This window comes from Schistocerca gregaria, chromosome 3, assembly GCF_023897955.1.
Source record: "Schistocerca gregaria isolate iqSchGreg1 chromosome 3, iqSchGreg1.2, whole genome shotgun sequence".
Classification (NCBI taxonomy): Eukaryota; Metazoa; Arthropoda; class Insecta; order Orthoptera; family Acrididae; genus Schistocerca; species Schistocerca gregaria.
Window position 1 is genome coordinate 657,591,694 of NC_064922.1, and position 25,620 is coordinate 657,617,313.

The window sequence follows — 25,620 nt, forward strand, 5'->3', positions numbered from 1 at the left end:
GCAATGCTATAAGGATTCCGTTTTTACAGACTGAGGCACAGAACCCTAAAAATGAGTTAAAATCATTCTTTGGGCTAGCCAATTTTTATAGAAAATACACAAGAACACAGGCACTGAACTTACCTTGTCTCAATAATATCTTAAAGAAGAATATATTATGGATCTGTAGTGATAGGTGCCAGCTAACTGATTTCAATAGAATGTAGTATATGTTAAAACAGAACACCATTCTATAGCATTTGCAAGCAGAACACTACAAAATCATGAAAATAATTATACCGTGACCGAAATGAGCTTTCAGCACTACACTGAGCTTTCACCAAATTTAGAAATTATTTACACTTTACAAATGTCTGCTTGTGTCTCTGTATGTGCGGATGGATATGTGTGTGTGTGCGAGTGTACACCTGTCCTTTTTTCCCCCTAAAGGAAGTCTTTCCGGTCCTGGGATTGGAATGACTCCTTACCCTCTCCCTTAAAACCCACATCCTTTCGTCTTTCCCTCTCCTTCCCTCTTTCCTGAAGAAGCAACCGTCGGTTGTGAAAGCTAGAAATTCTGTGTGTGTGTTTGTGTTTTATTGTGCCTATCTACTGGCGCTTTCCCGCTTGGTAAGTCTTGGAATCTTTGTTTTTAATATATTTTTCCCATGTGGAAGTTTCTTTCTATTTTATTTACATTACCACTAAAACGGTTTAAATTAATTGATATTTTAACACTTCTTTGAACAGAGTGATATTGACCTCTTATTAATTAAAGAAAAGGATGCACCATCCAGTTCTGTGATAAAGAATGCAGTGTAACACAACCAAATGGCACTAAGTTCTCCAAAGTTTGCAAGCTATGGTGTATCCAGTTAACATTTTCAGGTCAAGCCAATTTAGAAATGAAAGAAACTGCCTCTTTTTCCAGAAGATGTATTGTAAAAACTTTTACAGAAATACATATTGTTGCCTGATGTCACCTTCCTAGACACTGAGCTCCTCCTCTCTGATAGCCCCATCCCCACCTCTGTCTATATTAAACGTACCAACCACCAACAGTATCTGCATTCTGACAGATGTAATCCCTTCCACACCAAAAAGCCCTTCCCCTGCAGCCTAGCCACCTGTAGACAGCATATTGTAGGGACAGAAACTCCCTTGCCCAGTATGCTGAGGGTCTCACAGCCCACAGCCAGTAATGCCCCATGTAGTCCACATATCTTGGTAATCTGATTAATGGTCTGTAATTTTTTTGCATTCGGTGGGTTGTACTACCAGTGTTTGTTTATGTCTGCAAAACTATGATCTGTCTAGTTATTAGGTGTGGCTCTGATGATTAGTTGATTTAATTTCTGTAGTAATGCCTCATGACCTATAATATAGAATGCTTTCAACATGTTAAGACACACACCAGTAATATATATGCCACTGTCCACTTTCTGGTAAAATTCACTGAGGAATTCATGGATAGTGGTGTTGGCTGAGAGTTTCTTCCTAAACCTGTGTTTTGGTGGACAGAATTTGGTATCTTGGCATAAAAACATGCAAGTCTTTTGTGGAAGACTTTCTCTAAAATTTTTAAGAAGCCCAGTGATAACACAACTGGCCTGTAATTGACAACGTCTTTTGCGTTCCTTTTTATGTACTGCATTGGTTTCAAATGAGAATTTTTTTTTTTTTTTTTGAAATGAGGGGAAGTCCCTGATGCCAGTGAACTATTACATAAAGGTGTCACTGGTTTTACAGTGTCTTAGCTACCCCTTTTTTTATAATTTTATCAGTTTTACCATCTATTATCAAAGGCAATTTTGTTTTGAAGGCTTTTCTGACGGTCAAAATTTCTTCATTCATTGGGTACAGATATGATGAATTAGCAGAGCTGTTGATCTTAAATGATGGTGCTGTTTCACTTTGGTTACATGGGTTAATCTTACTGATTAGTTGTAAATAAAATAGAGAGGAACTTCCACATGGGAAAAATATATTAAAAACAAAGATTCCAAGACTTACCAAGTGGGAAAGCGCTGGTAGATATGCACAATGAATAAAACACACAAACACACACACAGAATTTAAACACACACACAGAATTTGAGCTTTCGCAACCGGCGGCTGCTTCGTCAGGAAAGAGGGAAGGAAAAGGAAAGATGAAAGGATGTGGGTTTTAAGGGAGAGGGTAAGGAGTCATTCCAATCCCAGGAGCAGAAAGACTTACCTTAGGGGGAAAAAAGGATAGGTATATACTCGCACACACACACACACACGCATATCCATCCATACATACACAGACATAAGCAGACATATTTAAAGGCAAAGAGTACGGGCAGACGGGCAGAGATGTAAGTCAAAGCGGAAGTGTGGAGGCAAAGATGATGTTGAATGACAGGTGAGGTATGAGTGGCGGCAACTTGAAATTAGCAGAGATTGAGGCCTGGTGGATAACGAGAAGAGAGGATATACTGAAGGGCAAGTTCCCATCTCCGGAGTTCGGATAGGTTGGTGTTGGTGGGAAGTATCCAGATAACTCGGACGGTGTAACACTGTGCCAAGATGTGCTGCCTGTGCACCAAGGCATGTTTAGCCACAGGGTGATCCTCATTACCAACAAACACTGTCTGCCTGTGTCCATTCATGTGAATGGACAGTTTGTTACTGGTCATTCCCACATAGAAAGCGTCACAGTGTAGGCAGGTCAGTTGGTAAATCACGTGGGTGCTTTCACACATGGCTCTGCCTTTGATCGTGTACACCTTCCGGGTTACAGGACTGGAGTAGGTGGTGATGGGAGGGTGCATAGGACAGGTTTTACACCGGGAGAGGTTGCAAGGGTAGGAGCCAGAGGGTAGGGAAGGTAGTTTGGGGATTTCATAGGGATGAACCAAGAGGTTACGAAGGTTAGGTGGACGGCGGAAAGACACTCTTGGTGGAGTGGGGAGGATTTCATGAAGGATTTTAGGAAGTCGTATCCCTGCTGGAGAGCCACATTCAGAGTCTGATCCAGTCCCGGGAAGTATCCTGTCACAAGTGGGGCACTTTTGGAGTACTTCTGTGAGAGGTTCTGGGTTTGAGGGGATGAGGAAGTGGCTCTGGTTATCTGCTTCTCTACCAGGTCGGGAGGGTAGTTGCGGGATGTGAAAGCTGTTTTCAGGTTGTTGGTGTAACGGTCCAGGGATTCAGGACTGGAGCAGATTCGTTTGCCACGAAGGCCTAGGCTGTAGGGAAGGGACCGTTTGATATGGAATGGGTGGCAGCTGTCATAATGGAGGTACTGTTGCTTGTTGGTGGGTTTGATGTGGACGGATGTGTGGAGCTGGCCTCTGGACAGATGGAGGTCAACGTCAAGGAAAGTGGCATGGGATTTGGAGTAGGACCAGGTGAATCTGATGGAACCAAAGGAGTTGATGTTGGAGAGGAAATTCTGGAGTTGTTCTTCACTGTGAGTCCAGATCATGAAGATGTCATCAATAAATCTGTACCAAACTTTGGGTTGGCAGGTTTGGGTAACCAAGAAGGCTTCCTCTAAGCGACCCATAAATAGGTTGGCATACGAGGGGGCCATCCTGGTACCCATGGCTGTTCCCTTTAATTGCTGGTATGTCTGGCCTTCAAAAGTGAAGAAATTGTGGGTCAGGATGAAGCTGGCAAAGGTGACGAGGAAAGAGGTTTTGGGTAGGGTGGCAGGTGATCGGCATGAAAGGAAGTGCTCTATTGCAGCGAGGCCCTGGACGTGCGGGATATTTGTGTATAGGGAAGTGGCATCAATGGTTACAAGAATGGTTTCCGGGGGTAACAGACTGGGTAAGGATTCCAGGCGTTCCAGAAAGTGGTTGGTGTCTTTGATGAAGGATGGGAGACTGCATGTAATGGGTTGAAGGTGTTGATCTACGTAGGCAGAGATACGTTCTGTGGGGGCTTGGTAACCAGCTACAATGGGGCGGCCAGGATGTTTGGGTTTGTGAATTTTAGGAAGTAGGTAGAAGGTAGGAGTGCGAGGTGTCAGTGGGGTCAGGAGTTTACTGACTAGTTGCCCACTTATATTTGTGAAATAGTTGTTGAAGATATTTAATAGTGGAAAATCCCGGGTGGAATGTAACAATATCATGAAAAGAATAGTTGCTCACCAAATAGCAGAGATGCTGAGTCACAGATAGGCACTACAAATAGACTGTCACAAAACGAGCTTTTGGCCAATAAGGCCGTTGTCAAAAAAAGATAGGACACACACACACACACACACACACACACACACACACACACACACGCACCAGCACACATGCAAATACAACTCACACATAAGACCACAGTCTCTGGCAGCTGAAAGTGAAGGTATTTGCTACTTTCCTTGTATCTGTTATTTTCTCATAATCTTGACATAGCTTCATACAGACATTTCTGGTAGTGACATTACCTGTCTTTCTCTTTCCCCAGCATCTATAAGGATATGTTTCAAATTGATTCCAACAAAAATGCCTATCCCATCATTGGCAGAGGACATCCTAAAGGATAATGAGAATAGAACATCTGACACAAGTATTTTGAATTTGTTGATTTTATTTGGAAATGATTGTATATTTTGATGAAAGAGCATGAATTTTGTCCTTATTCAAGTTCAGGCATATGGAATTAATCATTTACTTTTTTACTTGCCTGTTCATTTTAGCCACTGGTATCTGCTTGCTCATCTTTTTCTGGCAAGGCCACAAAACAATCTTCGTTCCTTGCTGCTGGACATCACATTCTGATTAATTTGTTTTCTGCTTGTGGATGACTTCTTTCCTGTAGCTGGGGCTGAATTATTTGTAATTTTTCATTCAATCCCTAACAGTATCTCTTTTGCTATATTTTTGTGTTTTTTGTAACTGCACTAGTTTCAACACAATTTCTTTTAGTCTAATACTTCTAGTTTGCTAAAACAATTATTCAATTAAGTTTTTGATGAAACTGGTTGTATAACAATTGGTTTTCTTACAATGAGGTAACTTTCTGTATTAATTTTGTTAGCATTTTGCCAATGTATGACTTTTCAACATTGATATAATACTGTCCATATTTCATAAATATTTCTCTGGAGATGGGCAGCTCAAAGAACATTACTTATGACAGGCCTTACATATGTTTTGGAATTGTCTATTTATTTCTGCAAGTTCCAAATTTATAACTGAGTCATCTTGCAGGTCGTACCTAGTAACTATGACGTTTGGCACTTCAGGATAAAGTAGTGTGGTTTTTAAGCAGTGTGTAGCATGTTAACCCTTATTTTGATTACTTCCATCCATGATTATGCTAGTATCATTCTTAGATAACTCATTAAATGAGTTACTGTTTTTCATTACTTAATTCCTTGGTGCATTCTGCCTTGTCATTTCTGAAGCTATAACTGAAGTACTATTTCCATTTATATCTTCATCAATTCTTTTTGTGTGAATGTCAACAAGTAACACGATTCATTTCTTTATACTCACTTGTTTATTACTTGTTAACAATCTCTTGACTGTATGCAAAGAAGCAGCTGTGTTTGCACATTTTACAGATGAAGTTTTGGACAATTCATTCTGCAGTGTGGCACAAAGGAATAGCTGCAATAAACATTAGTAATGTTGTGCTTCAAGCAAGGGAAGTTACAACAGATGTTGAAAGTGCCAAATTGAGAGTCTAGTGGAAGAACTAAATAAACTGACAAACAGCTGGAATACTGTTTTGCAGCAAATTGCAAGGTAGCAGATAATATTGGAATGTCATCTGACTTGAAAATAATGACTTGTGGCATGTAGAAATTGAAAGTCAAAATGAAACACTTTGTAGATAAAACACCAGAAAAAGATTTAACCCTGACCCAAGATAACAATTTTAAAATAAATTTTTTCACTGTTTTTTGATACAGAGTTGTAGGAAACTTAACTATATAATACACTGTCATATATAACTTGATAGACACACTTGCTCCTTATGAAACTACACAAGCCCAGGTGATTCTACACTATCAGAGTGTGCAGAAAAAATGTTATCTTTGTACAGCATAAATATTAATAACCAGGATTTGAAAGAAGAAATTTTGCAGGTAAAAAAATATTTGTGCTGCTAATTGTGGTGCTGAGTCCCTCCCCCCTAAGTCCCTCCTACATGCTCTTCATCAGCTAAATTTTTATAACATATTTCCAAATATAATGGTAGCCTTATAGATTTTCTGCACTTCGTTTGTTACTGTTGTCCAACTGTAGTAGTCATTCAGCATTCTTACAAGATTTAAGGATTGTTTCAGAACTACATTGGGACACAAGTGGGTTGGATTAGATATGATTGTACTAGAATCATTAGATTATAACAGGACTACAAAAGAGTTCACAAGTACACAAGCTAGAAAGAAAGTACAATTTTGTGAAGTATTCAATTAATGTGAACAATAAGCATTAAAAAAGACTCTTAAAAAGGGCTGTTTGATTTATGGCATAACAATTTGCTGAATTCATAAAAAAATGACGTTGATAATACAAAATTTAGGGGAGGGGTCTAAAAATGCTCACCCAGGTTCTGAAAACATAGTGCGGACCATGGGTATACCCTCAGGGGGCTGCATCACCTTTATGCATCAAGTGTGTGGCAAATGCTAGTTCGCTAGTTATATGTTATTTCAAGAATTTCTGTTTCCAGAGCCACATTCATGCTATGACTAATCTTTAAATCTTTCAAGTTATCTTCTTATATCATACTATCCTTCATTAAATAGTAAGTGTACATTTTATACAAGTTTTTCACTGTAGTTTCACAGCAGCATTATTGAAAAGTTTGTTGGTAATTTTTCTAAGAGTTAAAAAGGTTTCTTGGGTTTCTTTTCAAATGAAGTTTGGGTCCAGTTGGTTCAATGAGACATGGATACACTTTAGGTACTTAACATTGCTGTGATGACAAGATATATTCACATTTGTGCTTGTAGAGTGAAAAAGTTGTCTTGATTTTGAAAAGGTGTATTTTCTGGCTGTTTTAAGGAGAAACTTCAGGCATTTGATGGCATTAGATATACTTTGCATTTCTGTGCTGTCTGGTTTTAGGAGAATTCCATAAAACAAATTTCTGATCTGTTTGGAGAATTATCCTGCTATATTTGTAATGACCAAGCAGCATCAGGAGAACACAATCCTAAAAATAGGTTTATGTAAGCTTTCAGAGCCAGTGGCTCCTTCTACCATCAGAAGGGTTCAAGGGGAAGGGAGAGGGGTGAAGGAAAAGGAGGTTTAGAAAAGGGTATAGAATTTGAAAATGTCACACAGAACCCTGGGTCAGGAGAGTCTTACCGGACAGGATGAGCAGGAAAGACTGATTGTTTGTGACTGCAACAGATAAGATTTGAAAACTTTAGATCTTAAAGGAGGAAGAAATGGTAATAATCATGACAGATAATACTGCTAAAACAGTGTGTGTGAGTTAATAAGAGTGAAAAGCTAAGTGCATTGTGTGTGTGTAACAGAGGGGGGAGAAAGAAAACAAAAATAGACAGATCAAAAAATGAAAGATGTAGATCAGAAAATGAAAGATGTAGAAAACTAAAATGTTTGTTACATTCCATTCCACCCTGGATCTTCCATTGCTTAGAAACTGAAATGGAGTGAAGAAAGGAGTAGTAACTGTGAAGAAATGCGGAGACAGAAGAAATTAACATAAATTAAGGCAAGGTGGCTTGCGAGAGCCTAGGATCTATTGTAGTGCTAGTTCCCACCTACAGAGTTCTAAGAAATTTGTGTCTGTGAACAGAACCCAGATTGTACGTATGGTGAAACAGGCACCAAGGCCACAACTGTCATATTGTAGAGCTTTTTCTGCTACAGGATACTGTGTGTTGCCAGAACACACCCTCTGCCTATGCCCATTCATCCTAACTGATGACTTGGTGGTAGTCACACCAATGGAGAAGGCCAAACGGCATTTACATAAAAGCTGATACATGACATGTTGTTTCGCAGGTGCTCTCCCTTTGATACTATATGCTTTGCCTGTTTCAGGGTTGGCGTAGATGGTGGTAGGAGAATGCATAGGGCAAGTCTTGCAGTGGGGATGATGACAGGGGTAGGAGCCATGGGGTAGGGGGATAGATGTTGAAGGAGCATATGGTCTGACAAGTATATTGTTGAGATGGGGGGGTGATGATAAGCTATTCTAGATGTGATGGGCAGAATCCCAGACAGAACGGATATAATTTCAGAGCATGGTTTTAGGATGTCGTAGTCTTTTTGAAATTACTGATTAATACTGTCAAGGCCAGAAAAATACTGAGTGACAAGTGTTGTGTTACAAACATGGCTCTGCAGTACAAAACTATGGTCCCACAATCTGTTTCCTGAAACCTGCTTATCCCTTGGAGTTTCCCCAAAAAGGCTAACAGTGAAAGTCCCTGTCTCTGGATGTAATCCAACTCTACACCAGGCTCTTTTACAGCTTTAAATACAGCAATCTCTTGCACTTACATAGCTAACCTGTGACCCATATGCCTCCCCTGTGAATTTCCACTCCACCAGACTTCTCTCCTTGTAAACAAATCCTGCAGTTTTTTGCCCCTCATGTTTCCTTGCATGGCATCACCCACCAAGCCAACTTCAAACTGAAACAATGTGCCAGACTTTACCTCAAAAAGCTATCCCCTGTTCTCTTAAACTTCCTCAACAGTGGTGTTTCCCTTCCTGTCCCTCTGCAGATCCCTAAAAGCCACACCATCAACCACCACTCCTCTCCTACAAACAGAGCTTGCCCAACCTCCTTAACATCCCACAGCCTTCACCACTGTCTCCCATACCAATAATAACTCATACTCACAAGAAACAGCGGCAACAGTACAGTGCTCTCAACCTCTTGTTGAAAGTACTCTCCCCTTCTGAATTAACTGTATTATCCAAGGGTCTGAGTCTCAGCCCTAAACCTGCATTTAATCATGCTACATTGGTGAAGGTCCTACTTTCCTTCAGATGTAATGTCAACTGGAAATATGACTTTGCAACCTAACCCAAAACCTTTCCAACAGAAAACCTAACATTTAACCTCACCTTGAACAGTTCTGACCACAATCCCAACTTTATCCACCACCACTACCTCAAAATCAGCCTTTCCTCAGGTCCCTATGACATGACCGTAACCTGTCCTCTGCAGATCTTCAGGCTTTGCTTCCCCTAAAAGCTGATGACACCATCATTATCCTCCCAGCAGACAAATGATCTAGCACTGTGGTACTTGGTTGACAGAACCTCAACATATACCATCTACCAGCGAGGTCTCATCCCTGTGATTCAAACTGACCTGCAGTCCATCCTTAAAACCTCAGGCCCCTCAATCCACAGAAACTCTTACCCCACCCAAACCATGCATGTCCACCTTTTACCTTCTCCTAAGATCCCCAAACCCAATCACCCTGGCTGTTCTATAGTTTCTAGCTTCAAAGCACCCACCGAACATATATCTGCTACCCATTGCAAAAGACTTCCCACCTACACTATATTAAAGAAACCAACCATTTCTTAGATCATCTGAAATCCATGCCCATCCCACTCCCACCACACATCTTGCTTGTCACCATTGATGCCACCTCCCTCTGTAACAACACTCCCACAACATGGTCTGTCTGCTGCTGAACATTTTCCTCAGTCAGCTGCCAATGACCTTACTTAAGACTTACTAACAACTACTTCACTTTTGAGGGGTAGATATTCCAACAGATCAGGGTACAACCATGGGAATCAGGATGACCCCCTCCTATGGCAACCTTTTCATGGCTAACTTGGAGGGGGCTTTCCTGGGATCCATAAGTCTTCAGACCCTGGATTGATTTAGATACGTTGATGACATCTTTGCCATGTGAACTCATGGTAAGGTTGACCTGTTAAAATTCCTGGAACCTCAAAATAACTTCTCCCAATTAAATTTCATATGGTCCTATTCCGAATTCCATGTCACTTTCCTTGATATTGATCTCATCCTCACCAAAGGGTACCTACAAAGTTCTGTCCACATTATACCTTTTAACAAACAAGAGTAATTACATTTTGACAGTTGCTATCCTTTCCATGTCAAACGTTCCCTCCCATACAGCCTGAGCATTCAAAACAAATATATTTGTTTGGATGCACTCTTTACAGCAATACACCACCATTTTCACCTCAGACTTCACCAGATGTAATTACCCCACCAACTCAGTTCAAAAGCAGATTGCCAAGCCATCACATTCAATCCTGGTACTATTGATCCCTACAAAAATCAAATTCGGAACACATCACTTGTCGCTAAGTATTATCCTGTTCTTGAATGTTTTCATTAGCTACTCCTACAAGACCATGACTTCCTAAAATCATCCCCTGAAATGGAATCCATTCTGTCTGAGATTTTGCCCACCACACCTATAATAGCTTTTCATCACCCTCCAAAAATCCCCAGTATTCTTGTCAGACCTTAAACTCCTTCTTCATCCATCTCCCTACCCTATAGCTCCTACCTCCATGACTGTCTCTGCTGCAAGACTTGCCCTATGTAACCTCCTACCACCAACTATACCAGTCCTATAACTGGCAAAATATATTCTGTCAAAGGGAAAGCTGCCTGTGAAACAACAAAACATATACTATGTTAACACTATTTTGCCTTTTATATCAGCATGACTACCACCAAGCTGTAGTATGAGAAGTTGTCTATGTGTAATCATGAAGGTACGTTGAGGTACGTGTTATACAGTATGATGACGAAATGTAGGGATTTTCTTTGTATTTTGGTAAGATAATCATGAAATATAGGTTGTATTTTAGTATTTTTGAGATAATGATTATGATGAGGGTGCTTTGTGTTTGAAAGCTTCATTCTGCACTGTGATGTCAGATGCTCAGTTGTGTCATATAGTATGTGTTTGTAACTGGGACCGAGTGAGGTGGCCCAGTGGCTAGCACACTGGATTCGCATTCGGAAGGACAACGGTTCAATCCCATATCCGGCCATCCTGATTTAGGTTTTCCGTGATTTCCCTAAATCACTCCAGGCAAATGCCAGGATAGTTCCTTTGAAAAGGGCATGGCTGACTTCCTTCCCCATCCTTCCCTAATCCGATGAGACCGATGACCTTGCTGTCTGGTCTCTTCTTCTAAACAACCCAACCTGCATGTAACTGGGAATAAGATGAAGGTTTGAAATGTGTTTACTGTGAGACTGGTGGGCTTATAAAATAACATGTCTTCAGATAATGAAAATAGTAGAACAGTTAGTTGTGAAAAATGTTTGGAATAAAAAACATGTTATAACGACCTTAATAAAAGAGGGTATGAAACTAAATTTATACATGACATACCATTATGGTTGAGAAATGAGGGTATATTACAACAGTTGTTGGAAGTGACCTCCCAGCACCTGTATTCACAGTCCAACAAAGCACTGCATGTTCATGAAGTTCAAGTGTATGGTAGTCACACTGAACAGGATTAAGATGGGATATTGAATGTATATGAAGAAGGGCAACACATATTCAAGAACCAGTATTAAGTGAGGCATCTAAGAACATATAGCCCCCGATGAATAACTCCCACAGGGACTGCAAACATCTGAGCAAACTAATTATATTGAGCACACAGGTATTTAAGCAATTATTCTTTCTGCTTCCCTAATGTGTTTGGAATGGGAAGAAACATTAGTATGTCATACAGTGGTAGATGTAGACAAGTGTTTTGTGTTTCATAGATAAAACAGAACTGCTAAACTGATATTTTTATATCAATTTTTTACCATGTTTTTCATTATTTACACCACTCACCAGCCTGACAGCATTCCGTTTAAGTTCCCATTCATTCCAGATATAATTAGGGTCAATATATGTCGGTATAGGGTGAAGTTCCGTTTGTACTGATTGATTTTTTTTTATGACAGTCTTGCTTCTTCTTGTCCGGTCTCTGGAAAAAAAGAAAAAAAAATTACTCTCGTTATTACAACGGAAAATTCTGGATGGAATGTGACAATATTAGAGGAGGAAAGTTGCTATGCACCATATAGTGGAAATTCTGAGTCGCAATAGACACAACAAACAGAGTCACACAATTATAGCTTTCGGCCATTAAGGCCTTTGTCAGCAATAGACACACATACACACATGCACAAACACACTCACACAAATGCAACTTGCACACACGTCTGCAGTCTCATCAGTTTTTGTAATGCTTCATGTGTAACTTTAATAGCACAAGCAAATTAAAAAAAAAATCTATAACAGTCAAAAAACATTTATATACTTGTTTTATTTCTGAAATATCTTTTAATTTTCCAGAATCCATTTTAATGAAATCAGCTTGCCATAAACCATTGAGTCAAAAAGAAATTATTTTTAATCTTTTAATGTTTTTCATTGGTTTATGTGACTCATTAATAAGTTCTTCATGAATACATAACCCATTACCTACAAATTTCGTTTAAGAAATTTACTTTTATCGTTTTTACAAATTTAACAAAGACATTCAGTTCTATATTTTTCCTTTTTTGTTATTACTCTACAAGGATCATGTGTTCATAAACTTTTTACATTTTGAAGAGTAAATGCAATCTCAGAGAATTGAAACCCCAGTGTGGTTTCAGTTGTCTGAGACTGCAGACATGTGTTTAAGTTGCATTTGTGTAAGTGTGTGTGTGTGCATATGTGTATGTGTGTCTATTGCTGACAAAGGCCTTAATGGCTGAAAGCTATAATTGTGCGAATATTTTTGTTGTGCTTATCACGACTCAGCATCTTCGCTATATGGTGAATAGCAACTTTCCTTCTCTGATATTGTTACATTCTCTCTTATTACATATATTCTCAAAATGACTATGTTTATACCTGATTTGTTATACGATGCATGTGGACCAGAACACCCTCCAAATCAAAATCTTAAATCAAGCTAAAATGTTGAGACACTTTGGCATATAAGGAAAATAGGTGGAGAGGAATAATGGTAAGTTGACATCTTGTTGACACTGATACTGTTATAATTTTATAACCTTTATTACCAGTTAGGTCATTCACCAGCCATGGCTGCACAGACAGTGTCAAGTTTATGCAGTTTGGAATATGAGATTAAAATGGATACTGTAAAACTAAAATAATAAAACAGTCAGCACCATAACATATTACTTTTGCTATTACTGAGTCTCCACCATTCACTGGCCATGGTCAAACAGACTTTGTCACATCTTACTGATTATAAATTAAAACCACTACTAAAACTAAGATAACATACAAGAAACATTACACAACACTGATGTATAAATAATGGTTATAAACAACAATTTGGAGCTCATAAACATTTCCAGTTTGTCACTTCACTTTTGATGGCATCATGTTGACCAGCCTAATTCCACTTATAGAGAAAATTTCATTTACAGAATATGGTGGCTGTTGCTTCAGTACATGCATCAGTCTAGCTCTTAACATCTTTAGTGGCAATGTTTGAACTCCCCACGGTAGGTGTTTGAACATCTTCAGAGCTGCTGTGGGAAAAGTGTCCAGTGGCTTACTTAGAGAACAGCTTCAATCAATTGTGGCATTATTTCATATGTTGTGGTTGTGAATCTCTTATCTCTTGCAGAAGGAACTTGAATTTCTTTTATATACAGAAGAGAGTTGAAAAATTGTGGCTAAATATTGTCATGATTCCCAACTTCTTGAAAATGGGTCTATAGTTGTCAAATTTCTTGCTGGAAGATATTATTCAAACAGCCTGTTTTTGTAGGAACAATATGTTTTCACTTCCAGCAGAATGTCCTTATAGCAGCAACCCGTAGTGATGTCACTGTGGAACAGTGCATAATACACTGCAGTTAAGTGCTGATCTGTTATCACACATTTGAGCTTCTGAGGAGGTAAATTACTCTTGAGAGCTTGGAATACACATGTGCAGAGTGTTCAGTCCACATCGGCTTATTGTCAGTTGTGATTCCCAGGAGTTTGACACTATCAGCTTTGGCTACTGGTCCACAGTCATCAACGGTGCACAAAATTTTCTGGGTTTTATCTTCATTTACTTTCATTTTGTTTGCTTTGAAACACTTTTTGGCTACGTCAAATAAAATATCAGCTGAATTTCTACTCTTTGTCTTATGACTTACTGGAAGTCATATAAGTATGTGGAAAGAGAGAATTTTATTTTGTATGGAGTCCAAATATACCATTGGTTGACAAAAAGTAAAGCTGGCATATCTACTTATTTTGCAAGTAGAGAGAGAGGCTTAAATATTCCCATTCCTAGCACCATTCTATGGAGAAGAAGTCAAGAGAGCTTTCCAGCAGCCAGCTAGCCATCAAAGAAAGTCGGCTGCAAATATCAAGTAAGTAGATTAGATTAGATTAGATTTCGTTCCATAGATTCGTGTTGAGGAGATCCTTGTGGATGTGGAACATGTCACCTTTTTTTATTTTTTATTTTTATTTTTTTAAGCTGAAATAACAATACTAATAGTATAAATATATAAAACACATTATTTGTTTATATTAAAAAATTCATCAATGGAGTAGAAGGAGATGGCCACTAGTAAGTCTTTCAGGCTCCTTTTAAACTGATCTCTATTTGTAACTAAATTTTTTATGTTTGCTAGCAAATTATTGAAGATGAGTGTTCCTGAGTAGTGGACCCCTTTTTGAACTAAAGTAAGTGCTGTTAAGTCCTTGTGCAGATCATTTTTGTTCCTGGTATTGTATGTATGAACTGAGCTGTTTGTTGGAAAAAGAGATATATTATTTAGGACAAATTTCATTAAGGAGTAAATATACTGAGAGGCAGTAGTTAGTATACCCAGTTCTTTGAAGAGGTTTCTACAAGACGTCCGTGAGTTTACTCCACAAATAATACGTATTACACACTTTTGGACTCTGAAAACTTTTGTTTGACTTGAAGAAGTCACCTTGTATAAAAGAAATGGGAAGTTTGTATGTCTAATTCTTGCTTTAAATCACTGTCAAAAATGTTAGAACATGGCGACCTGTGTGAAAGGATCCGAGAAAAAGGAAAATTTAAGACAGAAACTAGAGAAGAAGTTGTTATGTATTGCCCTAGCAACCAAACATAACATGACAAGGGATTTACTCTGAGACCTTAGAATATGTTCAAGCATCCAATGAAACAAAATTTGAATGAAAAATGGTGAAGACATGGAAAATTCACAACTATAAAACAGCAAAGAAGATTTTGACACATTTGTCTAAAAAGAAGTATCCATAGAACATTTCAACCAAGAAGATCCAGTGCGGGAAGTATATCACTCTCACACACTTCGCGGGGACGCAGATGTGGAAACCACCCAACATCCGCCTCTGCTGCTGGCACCAGCTGCTGTTCACCTGTGCTGACCTGCCTCTACATCCAATCACCTATGCAATGAGACTTCTATGCCAGGTAAGTGTGAAACGAAACTTCATTACTTTAGTAAGAAGTGGTACATACTGTTGGGTGAACTTGTACTGTGTAATTATAGTATTTAAAGTTAGTTTTAAATGCTTACTAGGGCTAAAGAACATAAAAGCATGGACAATATACAACAACAAGTTAAGGACACTCAACAACCAACTATGGCTATGAAAGTTAGCACAGAAACACCTGACTGGGCTGAGTTGGTAAATTTATTCAAAGCTCAGAGTGCGACTCTAAGTTTGGTAAATTCTCAATTAAATGCTCAGAGTCTTAAGTTAAACTCATTAGATTCACAATTAAATACCCAGAGTGAAGTTTTGAAAGCCCAGAGTGAAACTCTAAATAATCAAGTGACAAATCTAGGTTTGTTAAATGCCAAAACCAATATGCAACGCAAAGAATTTAGTAATCTATGCGAAGGCATGGGTGCTCTTAAGACTGAATTTGATGCCTTAAATAGTAGAGTAGAGAATTTAAAAATAGATTTAAAGAATGAATTGACTAATTCCTTGACCATTCATGTAAATCAAATATTTACTGACTTGAATCAGAAACAGAATGACAATTTCCAAGATTTATCAAAAAAGTTAGATTTTAACATCGAGGACAGATGTAATAATGTAGAATTTGAAATTAATGAAAAGTTAGGATCCTTTGAAAATGTGTGCAATGTTAAGTTTAATGTTGTAAAGCAGGGATTGAACACTTTGAAAGAGAGTGTAGATAAGAAAAATGAATTACTACTGATTATTCAATTGCAAATTACAGGTGTCAGTAAACAAGTAGGTAATGTAGAAAGAAATTTCAAAGAGAAAATAATCAACTCTGATATCATAAATGGAAGTAATTTGGACGGACAATTTGAAGAAATTATAGATTGGAAAGTTACCGAGAGAATAACCTCTAGAAATGTATCGCCTATTCTGTCTTCGAAAGTTGGTGATACCAAGAAGGGTATAGACAACTTGTGGAGAGAATTGAAGCTTATCCAGGATAAAGTAGAAAAACGGTTAATGTCACCTAATGTGGTGTTAACGAGTGAAGCTGTGACTGATTTAAAATGGGAGGCGCTAATTGAGGGTTATCTAGACAATTCCCTAAATTTAAGCCAGATGGAAATGTACATCCGACCCACTTCTTAAAAAGGTTTAACCAAGCATTAGCAAAAAACTGGGAAGATTCCAAGAAAATAAAATTTGTTGTGGGGTACCTTCTCGGGGAAGCCTCAGAATGGAGTACAGTAAATACTGAGAATTTTTCCCCTTGGAAGGACTTTCAAAAGAAATTTAAAGAAAATTACTGGTCTGCCAGTGCACAAGAAAAGTTAGTATCAGATCCATGGGACCCAGGCAGAGTCATGTATCCCCCAGGGACATTAACATTCTGAATTAATGGGGTGGATTTACAACCATTGGATTCTGAGTTGTTTTTGGTGTTTCTTCCAAAATAATCTTCCTGCACTGAATTCCTGTAAAATCTTAAACTATTCCGTCATCCATCACCCTGGGACATTAACATTCCGAGTTAACAGGTGGAGTGACAACCATCGGATCCCAAGTTGTTTTTGGTGTTGCTTCCAAAATAGTCATCCTTCCTACACCGAATTCCTTTAAAATCTTAAACTATTCTGTCACATAGCCTTTAAAATCTAGAACTATTTTATTGCTTAGAAAACCAAACATGACTATAAAATAGAGAACAACTTAAGAAAATCACTGAAAAGAAGTGATATATAGACAAAATAAGCTGAATAGATTATTGTATTTATGGATAATATAATATGATATGACTAGTTAAAAAAACTTTAATACCGAAATGTATAGCTTTTCTATTTTGTATAGAGTATTTTATACCTTTTAAGAGATGTGATATAGATGTGAGGGTTTGTATAAATTTGGAAAGGGGTGGGTATTGTAGATAAGAGCATGATTTGCATGAACAGATAAATCATGACTAATACAAAACACACAGCACACCTTTCAAATAACCCTCACAAACAAGTGTGCCTGATTTTTCATCATTTGCTGTATCCATAGGGTTGTTAGTATTTCCTTCAGGGACCTCAACGATGAAGGTGGGACAAGTCCATTCTGTAGGAGACGATTTAACACCAGACCTCCATTGGCATCTCACTAAAGTACTTGAAAGGCAGGGATCCTGGGGAATGGGGGTGGGAAGGGTTTCCTTTCTTTGGGGCTATCTTCTTTCTCTTCTTTGAACCTAGCATCCACATCTACTTTTTCCTTTCCTACTTCTCATTTGAGGACCTGTCTAGTTTTTCCCTCTTTTCATATTCATAAACTTCTGTCGCTGAAGTCCTTCCTTATTTCCGTGATTTCTAATAACCTACATTTTATCTTTAGATAAGAAGGCCAAAGAATCAGACTACATGAACACACATCCGCATATATACAGGTATGCACTTAGACACAAACATACAATTATAGACTAGAAAGCCTGTCACAGTGTGAGAACTGCCAAGTGTTGTAGGGGAAAATTTGGTTACATCTAGAAATATGCACACATATATAGTTCTACATCGAATATGCATAATAAAAGGTGTATATAAACTAAGAAAGAGGCATGAGAAAAGCCGACAGCTGTGGCTGAGCGGTTCTAGGCACTTCAGTCTGGAACTGCGTGACCGTTACAATCGCAGATTCGAGTCCTGCCTTGGGCAGGAATGTGTGTGATGTCCTTAGGTTAGTTAGGTTTAAGTAGTTCTAAGTTCTAGGGGACTGATGACCTCAGATGTTAAATCCCATAGTGCTCAGAGCCATTTGAACCATGAACAAAGAGAGAAAACGAAAGCAGGCAAGTACGTTAATCATGATGATCAATAAGAAATGTCGGTATAATAAATACTCTAGTGAATTGAAAGATAGTGGGACATGAATAGTATATGTTGCACAGTATCTGTTGAAAGTATAGAAGGTGATAAGCAGAGGAGGACTCTAGGGAGTAAATGATGTATTAAAGAATAAATATGAAGCTTAGGATAGCTTTATATCTTTACCAGAAAATACTTAATTATGTTATACATAGAAATATATACTAGGGTAATGAACCATGAGGCCTACTCAGAAAGGATAAGGGGGGCATACCCAGCGTCCACTAAGTATAAAGGGCAGGCGTACCTACATGGAGATAGGATGACCTGTGGCCTAAAAAATAGGGACGTTTTGTAAGGGGCATACCTATCAGAATGGAAAGAGGAAGTGCTTTCATAAGTTCAACCCACAAGTAAGGAATAGGTGTTGATCCTAGAAGAAGGGGACAGTATCGTGACAAAAGTCATGAATTATACTAGAAAGTATAAATTCTATGAATGACTAGGATTATTATGTTTTGTAGAAATAAATGAGTGTCAAAAGAACACTTTTATTTTGCCCACAGTTCCTCCAAACTACAACTAATGAAAATAGTACATACTAGGAAAAAGGTAGTAGAAAAAGATAAGAATACAAAATAGATTACTCATTCGTCATAAACACGTAAACTTTTCAATTGAAAAAGAAAATAAAGAAAAGAGAAAAAGTCCTCATGAGTCCTAAATATTAGAAAAGCTGACTAAAACCTTGAGTGAATGCTCATGTCTTAATGTTAAAGTAAAATAAGAAAAGAATAGAGAAACAAAAGATTGTTGTTACAGAAAGGAGAGATATGTATATAAACCTATGTAAAAAAATGTATATTGTTAAGATATGAAATGTTATTATGAACGATATTACTTGCATAATGATTATGTATAAAATATCACGTGTTTGATCCAAGGGGGGGGGGGGGGGGGGGGATATGCAGTGATTTGAGAATTTCTGTGTAAATTCTAGAACCACTCAGCCTTCTACTGTCTCAAACACACAATATTCTAGATACCTACCTACTGCTTGTCACATGTTTGTATGTGGAGGTTTAAAGTCAGTCATGAGATGAAAGTAGACACGGCAGTCGAACGGCATCGACAAGTACTTGTCGGGCAATCCATAGATGTTTTAGAGGAAGAACCATGGAGTTTTGTTGCAGTTCTGTGCCTATTGTGTCATTGACTATTGTTATGTGAAAGAAAAACAGTTGAAAAAGTAATGTTGTAAGCTCTTAATCCATTCTTGTTAGAGGCAAGACCTTTTTTATTATGTGGAGTCATGGTTATTCAGCCAACTCTTTTATAAATGTAATTAAATTTGTTTCTGATGGATGAAGCGAGTGACTTACTGGAAGTCATATGTTTATGTGTAAAGTGAGAATTTTATTTTGTATGGAGTCCAAATATTCCGTCGATAGATGAAAAGTAAAGTTCGTGTATCTACTTATTTCACAAGTAGAGAGAGAGGCTTAAATATTCCCGTACCTAGCATCATTCTATGGAGATGAAGCCAAGAGAGTTTTCCAGCAGACAGCTAGCCAGCAAAGAAGATCGGCTGTGAATCTCAAGTGAGTCACCTCGTATAAAAGAAGTGGGAAGTTTATACATTTACTTCTCACTTTAAATCACTGTCAAAAACATTAGAATATTGCACAACACTGTTGGGAATATATGAGTGTGCTTTACAGTGGTGAAACTCAACTGTAGTGTTTGCATTTTGTGGAATTAGAAGCAGAATCTCCTAAACTGATACTTAACAGTTTGTGACAACTGTGTACAGTTTGTGACAACTGTGTACACTTGGGAATTTCCTCTTGTTGAATTGGTGTCCAGCTGTTGCAAAAGGAAACCCCAAATACCTTTCCCATAGATTAAACAATGCTTACCTTCTTTGCTATTGATAAATATAGTGATCTGCACACTGAAGTTCACCTTCATCATCAAAATGATGCAGTTTCTATCATTCACAATGATGGAATTGAGATAGACTTTGTCAGGTTCAGCTACGGACTACTGCAGCTCACAAGAAACCATGACTGTGCTGCCATATTATCCATGACCCTAATCATGGTGGAGGCAGGAAAATGTGCACCAACTTTCTCTCATGTCAAATCATTTTCATTTTGGTCCATTGAGCAACCAACATGTGGTTATGTATGGAAGAATATTTTCTGCCATACTCTTCCACAAGTGGAAATAAATTATGAAAGCTGTGTTTTGCTCAGTGTGAAGTAATTCTGCCTCCCAAAAGAGACTGTTTCCCACCATTCTATATTCTGCCACTGTTGTCAGATGAATTTTAATATTAGCAGTGCCCAATGTTCCATTTATTCTATTACTTTTCACAAATGGTTATTTATTTTCGTTGTGTGGACCACTAATCCACTCCTCCACACTATGGTGCATCACAATAAGTTCACTGGTACCATATTTGAATACTGTGTGCTTGCTTCTTCTCCCAGCATTACATGCTGGTGAATATCTGCATATGAATATTCTATTAGCTCTGAAAAATGATTTACTCAAGAGCTTAGCAGTATTTTCAGTGTTGTTTATGTGCTTTCTGACTGTTCTACACCTCAGCTATATGGTGAGTTGTTACCTGTACTCCTATATCCATAATAATAATAATAATAATAATAATTATTATTATTATTATTATTGTTCCATCAAAGAATTTTCATTGCCACATTTATGTGAAAAAGGGCAAAGAAAATGGGATATAACTGATTAACTTTGCTGCTTCAAAGAACATGCCCATCAAAAGCACATTTTCACACAAAGAGATGCAGAAGCAGACATAGGCCTCAGCGAATATCACTACTGGACATCAGATCACTCAAGCAAGAAACAAAACATGATGTCATAAATGCATACATCTCATTAGAAGTCAGACTGATTCAGATCACTTTCTAGTGAAATCCAGATTCAAAGTACCACACTCAAGAAGAAGTAATAATAATAATAATCATCATTATCATAACAATAGGAGTACAGGTAACATCTCACTGTGTAGCTGAGGTGTAGAACAGTCAGAAAGCACATAAACAACACTGAAAATTTCGATTAACAGGGCACATTGTATGTTAAAATATAGTCTTATATTCTCCCTGTTTGAGTTCTTTTACACACGGTGAACCATTAACCCTGGTCATCAATGCATCTCAGTATGGTATTGGTGCAGTTCTGTCATAATTGAATCAGATGGCACCAAGCAGCTCATTGTTTATGCATCAGATATGCTTTCCATGCCACAATGTAACTGTTCACAGGTGGAAAAGGAAGCACTGGCTTTCACTTTTGGCATCAAAAAGTGCCATGTTTTTTTGTGCAGAGCAAAGTCCCTCATTTCCTTATTTGACTCTCACTCTGAGCTAATGGATCTGATTTCTCACCAGTCACAGAGGTAGGCCCTTTTTCTCAGAAATTATTGCTAAGACATTCATTTCCAGCCCACCACGCAGCATGCTAATGCAGATGCAGTTACCAGCAGGACCCTCTCCAGAGTTGATTGACAGGAGGCTCCCTGTTTTTGCATTGGAGGAAACCTAGCAGCAGACAATGCTGGATATTTTCTTTAGGGCACAGGAGGTTTTAGTGGCCCTAGTGGCCCTGAAAATCATTTCGGCAGTCCTGACAGGATGGCCTGGCTATGGTCCTTTTGGGGCGAATTCAGTGTGGAGTATGTTTTTTCTGCTGCAGCATCAGCTCAACACTGCCCAAGGGTCCTCATGCTTGCCACAAAGAAGGAAAGCTGTGGAGTCATCATCTCTCCTGAGTTGCATTCTTACATACTCTATTTGCTACAAGTGTCATACCGGATATGTTTCGTTGTCTTGGAATGGCATGGTGTCACATCTGCTGACCGGTGACTGACTGCCATATTGGGCATCTTTTCTGCACCTTCATAGCCTGTGCATAGAACTGGGCTGCACAGCCTCATCCGTTTTCCCCTTGACCAGTTCCAGAGCATCCTTGGTACAGTGTGCACATCAATTTTGAGGGTCCTTCTCTGGTAAGCAAGTGGTTGTTGGTGGACAATGCATTGTCAGATTTCCCATATGTTGTGAGACTGTCCTATTATGATGTCAACAACTACTATTCAGGCATTGTTGGTCATTTTTCCTATGAAGGGCTCTCCCAGACCACCATTCCTAATGACATTTAGCAATATGTGTCGTGGATATTTGTAGATTTTTGCATTTTCTATTGTATTCAGCATCCAGCTGCCACCCTATTACACCCAAATGCTAACTCAGACATTGAATGATTTCTGTGAACATTCAAAATTCAAATCAAGAAGTCCATGCCTGTTTCAACCTGAGATGACACCCTGCCTAGTTTTCTTGCAATGTACAAAGCGGTGCAGTTAATGGGTGCAATCCAGTGGAATGCTTGCATGGGCACCAGCCACAGGTATTTTTGGTTTGTTGTATCCCGAGTCACATGCCTCAGACCATTGAGGGCCAGAACGTTTTCTTCATGGGGCTGCCATTTGGGCTGTCTTTCAGCCAGCAGCAGACAAGGTTGCCAAGTGTAGTGTTGGACTGCAAAGGTTGGAATTTCTTTGTGGTAAATGTCTGTTGGAGCAGCTGATCATTCATTCCAATCTGCTACATCTGTGACCCCTGTTAGATCCTTGAAGCCACTATCTCAAAGCGTGCTGAGTGGCAGGATCAGTCAAAATGTTGTTCTGCTGGGATGCTCCAAATTGTAACAGCATGCTCACCTGCTGCTAGACCCACTATGTCCTCTGCTGTCCTATCTTCAAACATGGAGTGGTGTGCCAATAGTAGTGGCTATCCACTGCCAGGGAATTTCCCACCCCCTCCAGTGCAGAATGCTATCATGAAGAGTGCACATGATGCATGGTGTAGACAGAGCCTGACCCATGTGATTACTTGCTAGCAAAGAGGAGCCTGGCAGTTCTTATGCACTCATCAACTACCTGGGACCAGGTCTTTACCTCACACTTTGCTGTCTTCCACCTCATTAGTTTATTTAGTTGCTCAAGCTTGGTGTGCTGTATTTGCTCCATGCTCATCACTAGGCAGTGTGTTGACTTTTAAATTACAGTCTCCCAGTGCTGCTACTGGTAGCCTTGTCTTGTCACCTAACAGTGCCTGCATGCTCCACCAAACAGTGCTCTTTCCTCCCTCCATATGTACCCTGCTGTCCTTTCCCATTCCCTACCCCACTCCAGACTGCTGCTTCCATTCAACACAACAGCTGCAGTCTGGCCAGAGTGGCTGGAGATAGTGATCATTGAATATGTGTGTGTGGACACGATGGAAATTGATGTTTAATAATTGCATTAATAATTGGAAAAATTGATTGGAAAGAATAGTTGAAGGAAATTTGCATGTAATTTATGAATCTGACCACAATACTGTGTGAACTTTCAACCGATACCAATATCAACACATCTTAACTGCTAATATATTCAAGATCAATATTCATAATTTGCATTATGTACTGCTTCACATTAATTCCTTTCTGTTTAGTCTTGATTGTGACAATGTTGATGCAGGATCACTCCTCCAGATATCGCATAAGTTCTTCTTGTCTACTCTGAACCTCTTGATGCAGTGAGTGAAATGATGATGAGATAGGTGTGGACATCTTCAATGAGTGAATAAATTTTGCTTTCCTATTAACTATCCAGTTGAAATACACATTTTTAGCAATGCTGGTATGATGGATCCAAGCATACCTCCATACGCTACCACTTATCAAAACAAAAATGTGCAGATATAAGAATAAATAAATTGAAGAGTGTATTTATTATTTTTATCCATGATAATTTACCTTTCGCGGGATCTACAACCCATTCTGTTTACATATACCTTATATATAAGATAAGAAAAAAAGTGAAAAAATCATATGATTCAATACAATTGCTCCCCACTGTGCATTGACATCATATGCAGGCTTGATAATCATGGCCGGCATGGGCACAGCTTTTATTTCTGGCCATTGGACTTATCCTGAATGGTTATCAATCTATATGGGCATGTCAGCTTCTTTCAGCACATATGTATATAAGTCTTCCCTCCTAACAAAGTGCTTTCTGTAACCACATAGTCCCATTGTTGTCAGTCAGTATCTGCACAGTGTTTAGCTTGCAACATATGTGCACATAGTGCAACGTCTGTTATCAGCACAGTTCGCACTTACATGTTCAGAGTGAGGCCAGAGTGTCCGTGTCATGTGTTTACCGTAGCTTTCACTGCACGGATTCGTGAAGCTTATGTTCAGCGGCGGGATCCTTTGTGAAAACTCTGATGTGGTGAACACTGGTTACTATATCAGCGGCCCAAGGAATTTATTTCACCTCATCGATCTCACTTATTCAGTGGGGAGCCTAGCCGTACATCTGACATCCATCAACAAGATAAGTTCCTTCTTGCTTTTATGACATTGTTGAACACAGAAAATTCATGTTACATGAATCATTGCCATTTTAATTTTACCACACGCACACCCAGGTACTACTTTAACACATGTACACTTAACACTTTATAGCCAGGTTTCATATGTTTTTGCACTTTGTTTTTGATCGTCTTTCATACAGTTGCATTAAATTAAGTTTCTTGAGTGTCCTTTCCACATACTGTACACATAACATAATAAAATACAAATACAATCACAAAATACACTTATCCTATTTATTTGCTTACATGCAATTATCATCGTTTATACATCTTGTAGTCTCTAAAATACTCTCTCCGCTTTTTATATATAGTGTCATTGCTTGTCGTTTTGTTTCCATTTTGATTACATTATTCGATTCAGATTATATGAGTACACATTTTTCTCTTGTTCCATTAGACATTCTTCATACAACATTCATACAATAATAGATTCTGTTTTCACTTATGGCATAAATTGATATACATTTCATTTCAATTTACAATGACTTCTTGTTGGAGCATATTTATTAATTCAAAAGAATCAAAGAAGTAAACAATAGTCACTGTAGTGGATACTATGCACTGCTTAGATAACTATGCATGGCCTCGTCTCTCTAGCATTCTCTGGGAAGAATCTACACACTACAGGGTTGAGGAAATTCTACAGAAATGCATTATGTGCTCAGTAGCATCTCGTTAATAGACTTAACTGTGATCCCAAGAACAAAACAGTTTGTTGTTTCTAAACACAACTCAAATCTGAAAATACCAACCACATCAAATATGTATTCATCATGTAAAAGTGCAGCTTAGTATTTACTAGTTATGTTCACTGTATAAAGGATAACCATTTCATGTGCTGAGGTTTACAGATTTATATCATCAAAAGGGTACGTCATATATAAAGATCATAAAACAATGTTTATGTAAGTAACAAATGTGCATAAAAATTTCAGCGTAATTCAAGTGTTTGATG

The 25,620-nt window shown here is 38.5% G+C and overlaps 1 protein-coding gene across 2 annotated transcripts in view; it reads right to left on the reverse strand.

The window, feature by feature from the left end:
* The window catches only part of LOC126355990 (cilia- and flagella-associated protein 206-like), a 315,199-nt gene that overhangs the window by 22,508 nt on the left and 267,071 nt on the right, over positions 1 to 25,620 (reverse strand). For both annotated transcript variants that reach the window (XM_050006609.1, XM_050006610.1), the window contains one exon: positions 11,750 to 11,885. In XM_050006609.1, the coding sequence (XP_049862566.1) occupies positions 11,750 to 11,885 (136 nt within the window). The remainder of the gene's footprint in view (positions 1 to 11,749; positions 11,886 to 25,620) is intronic.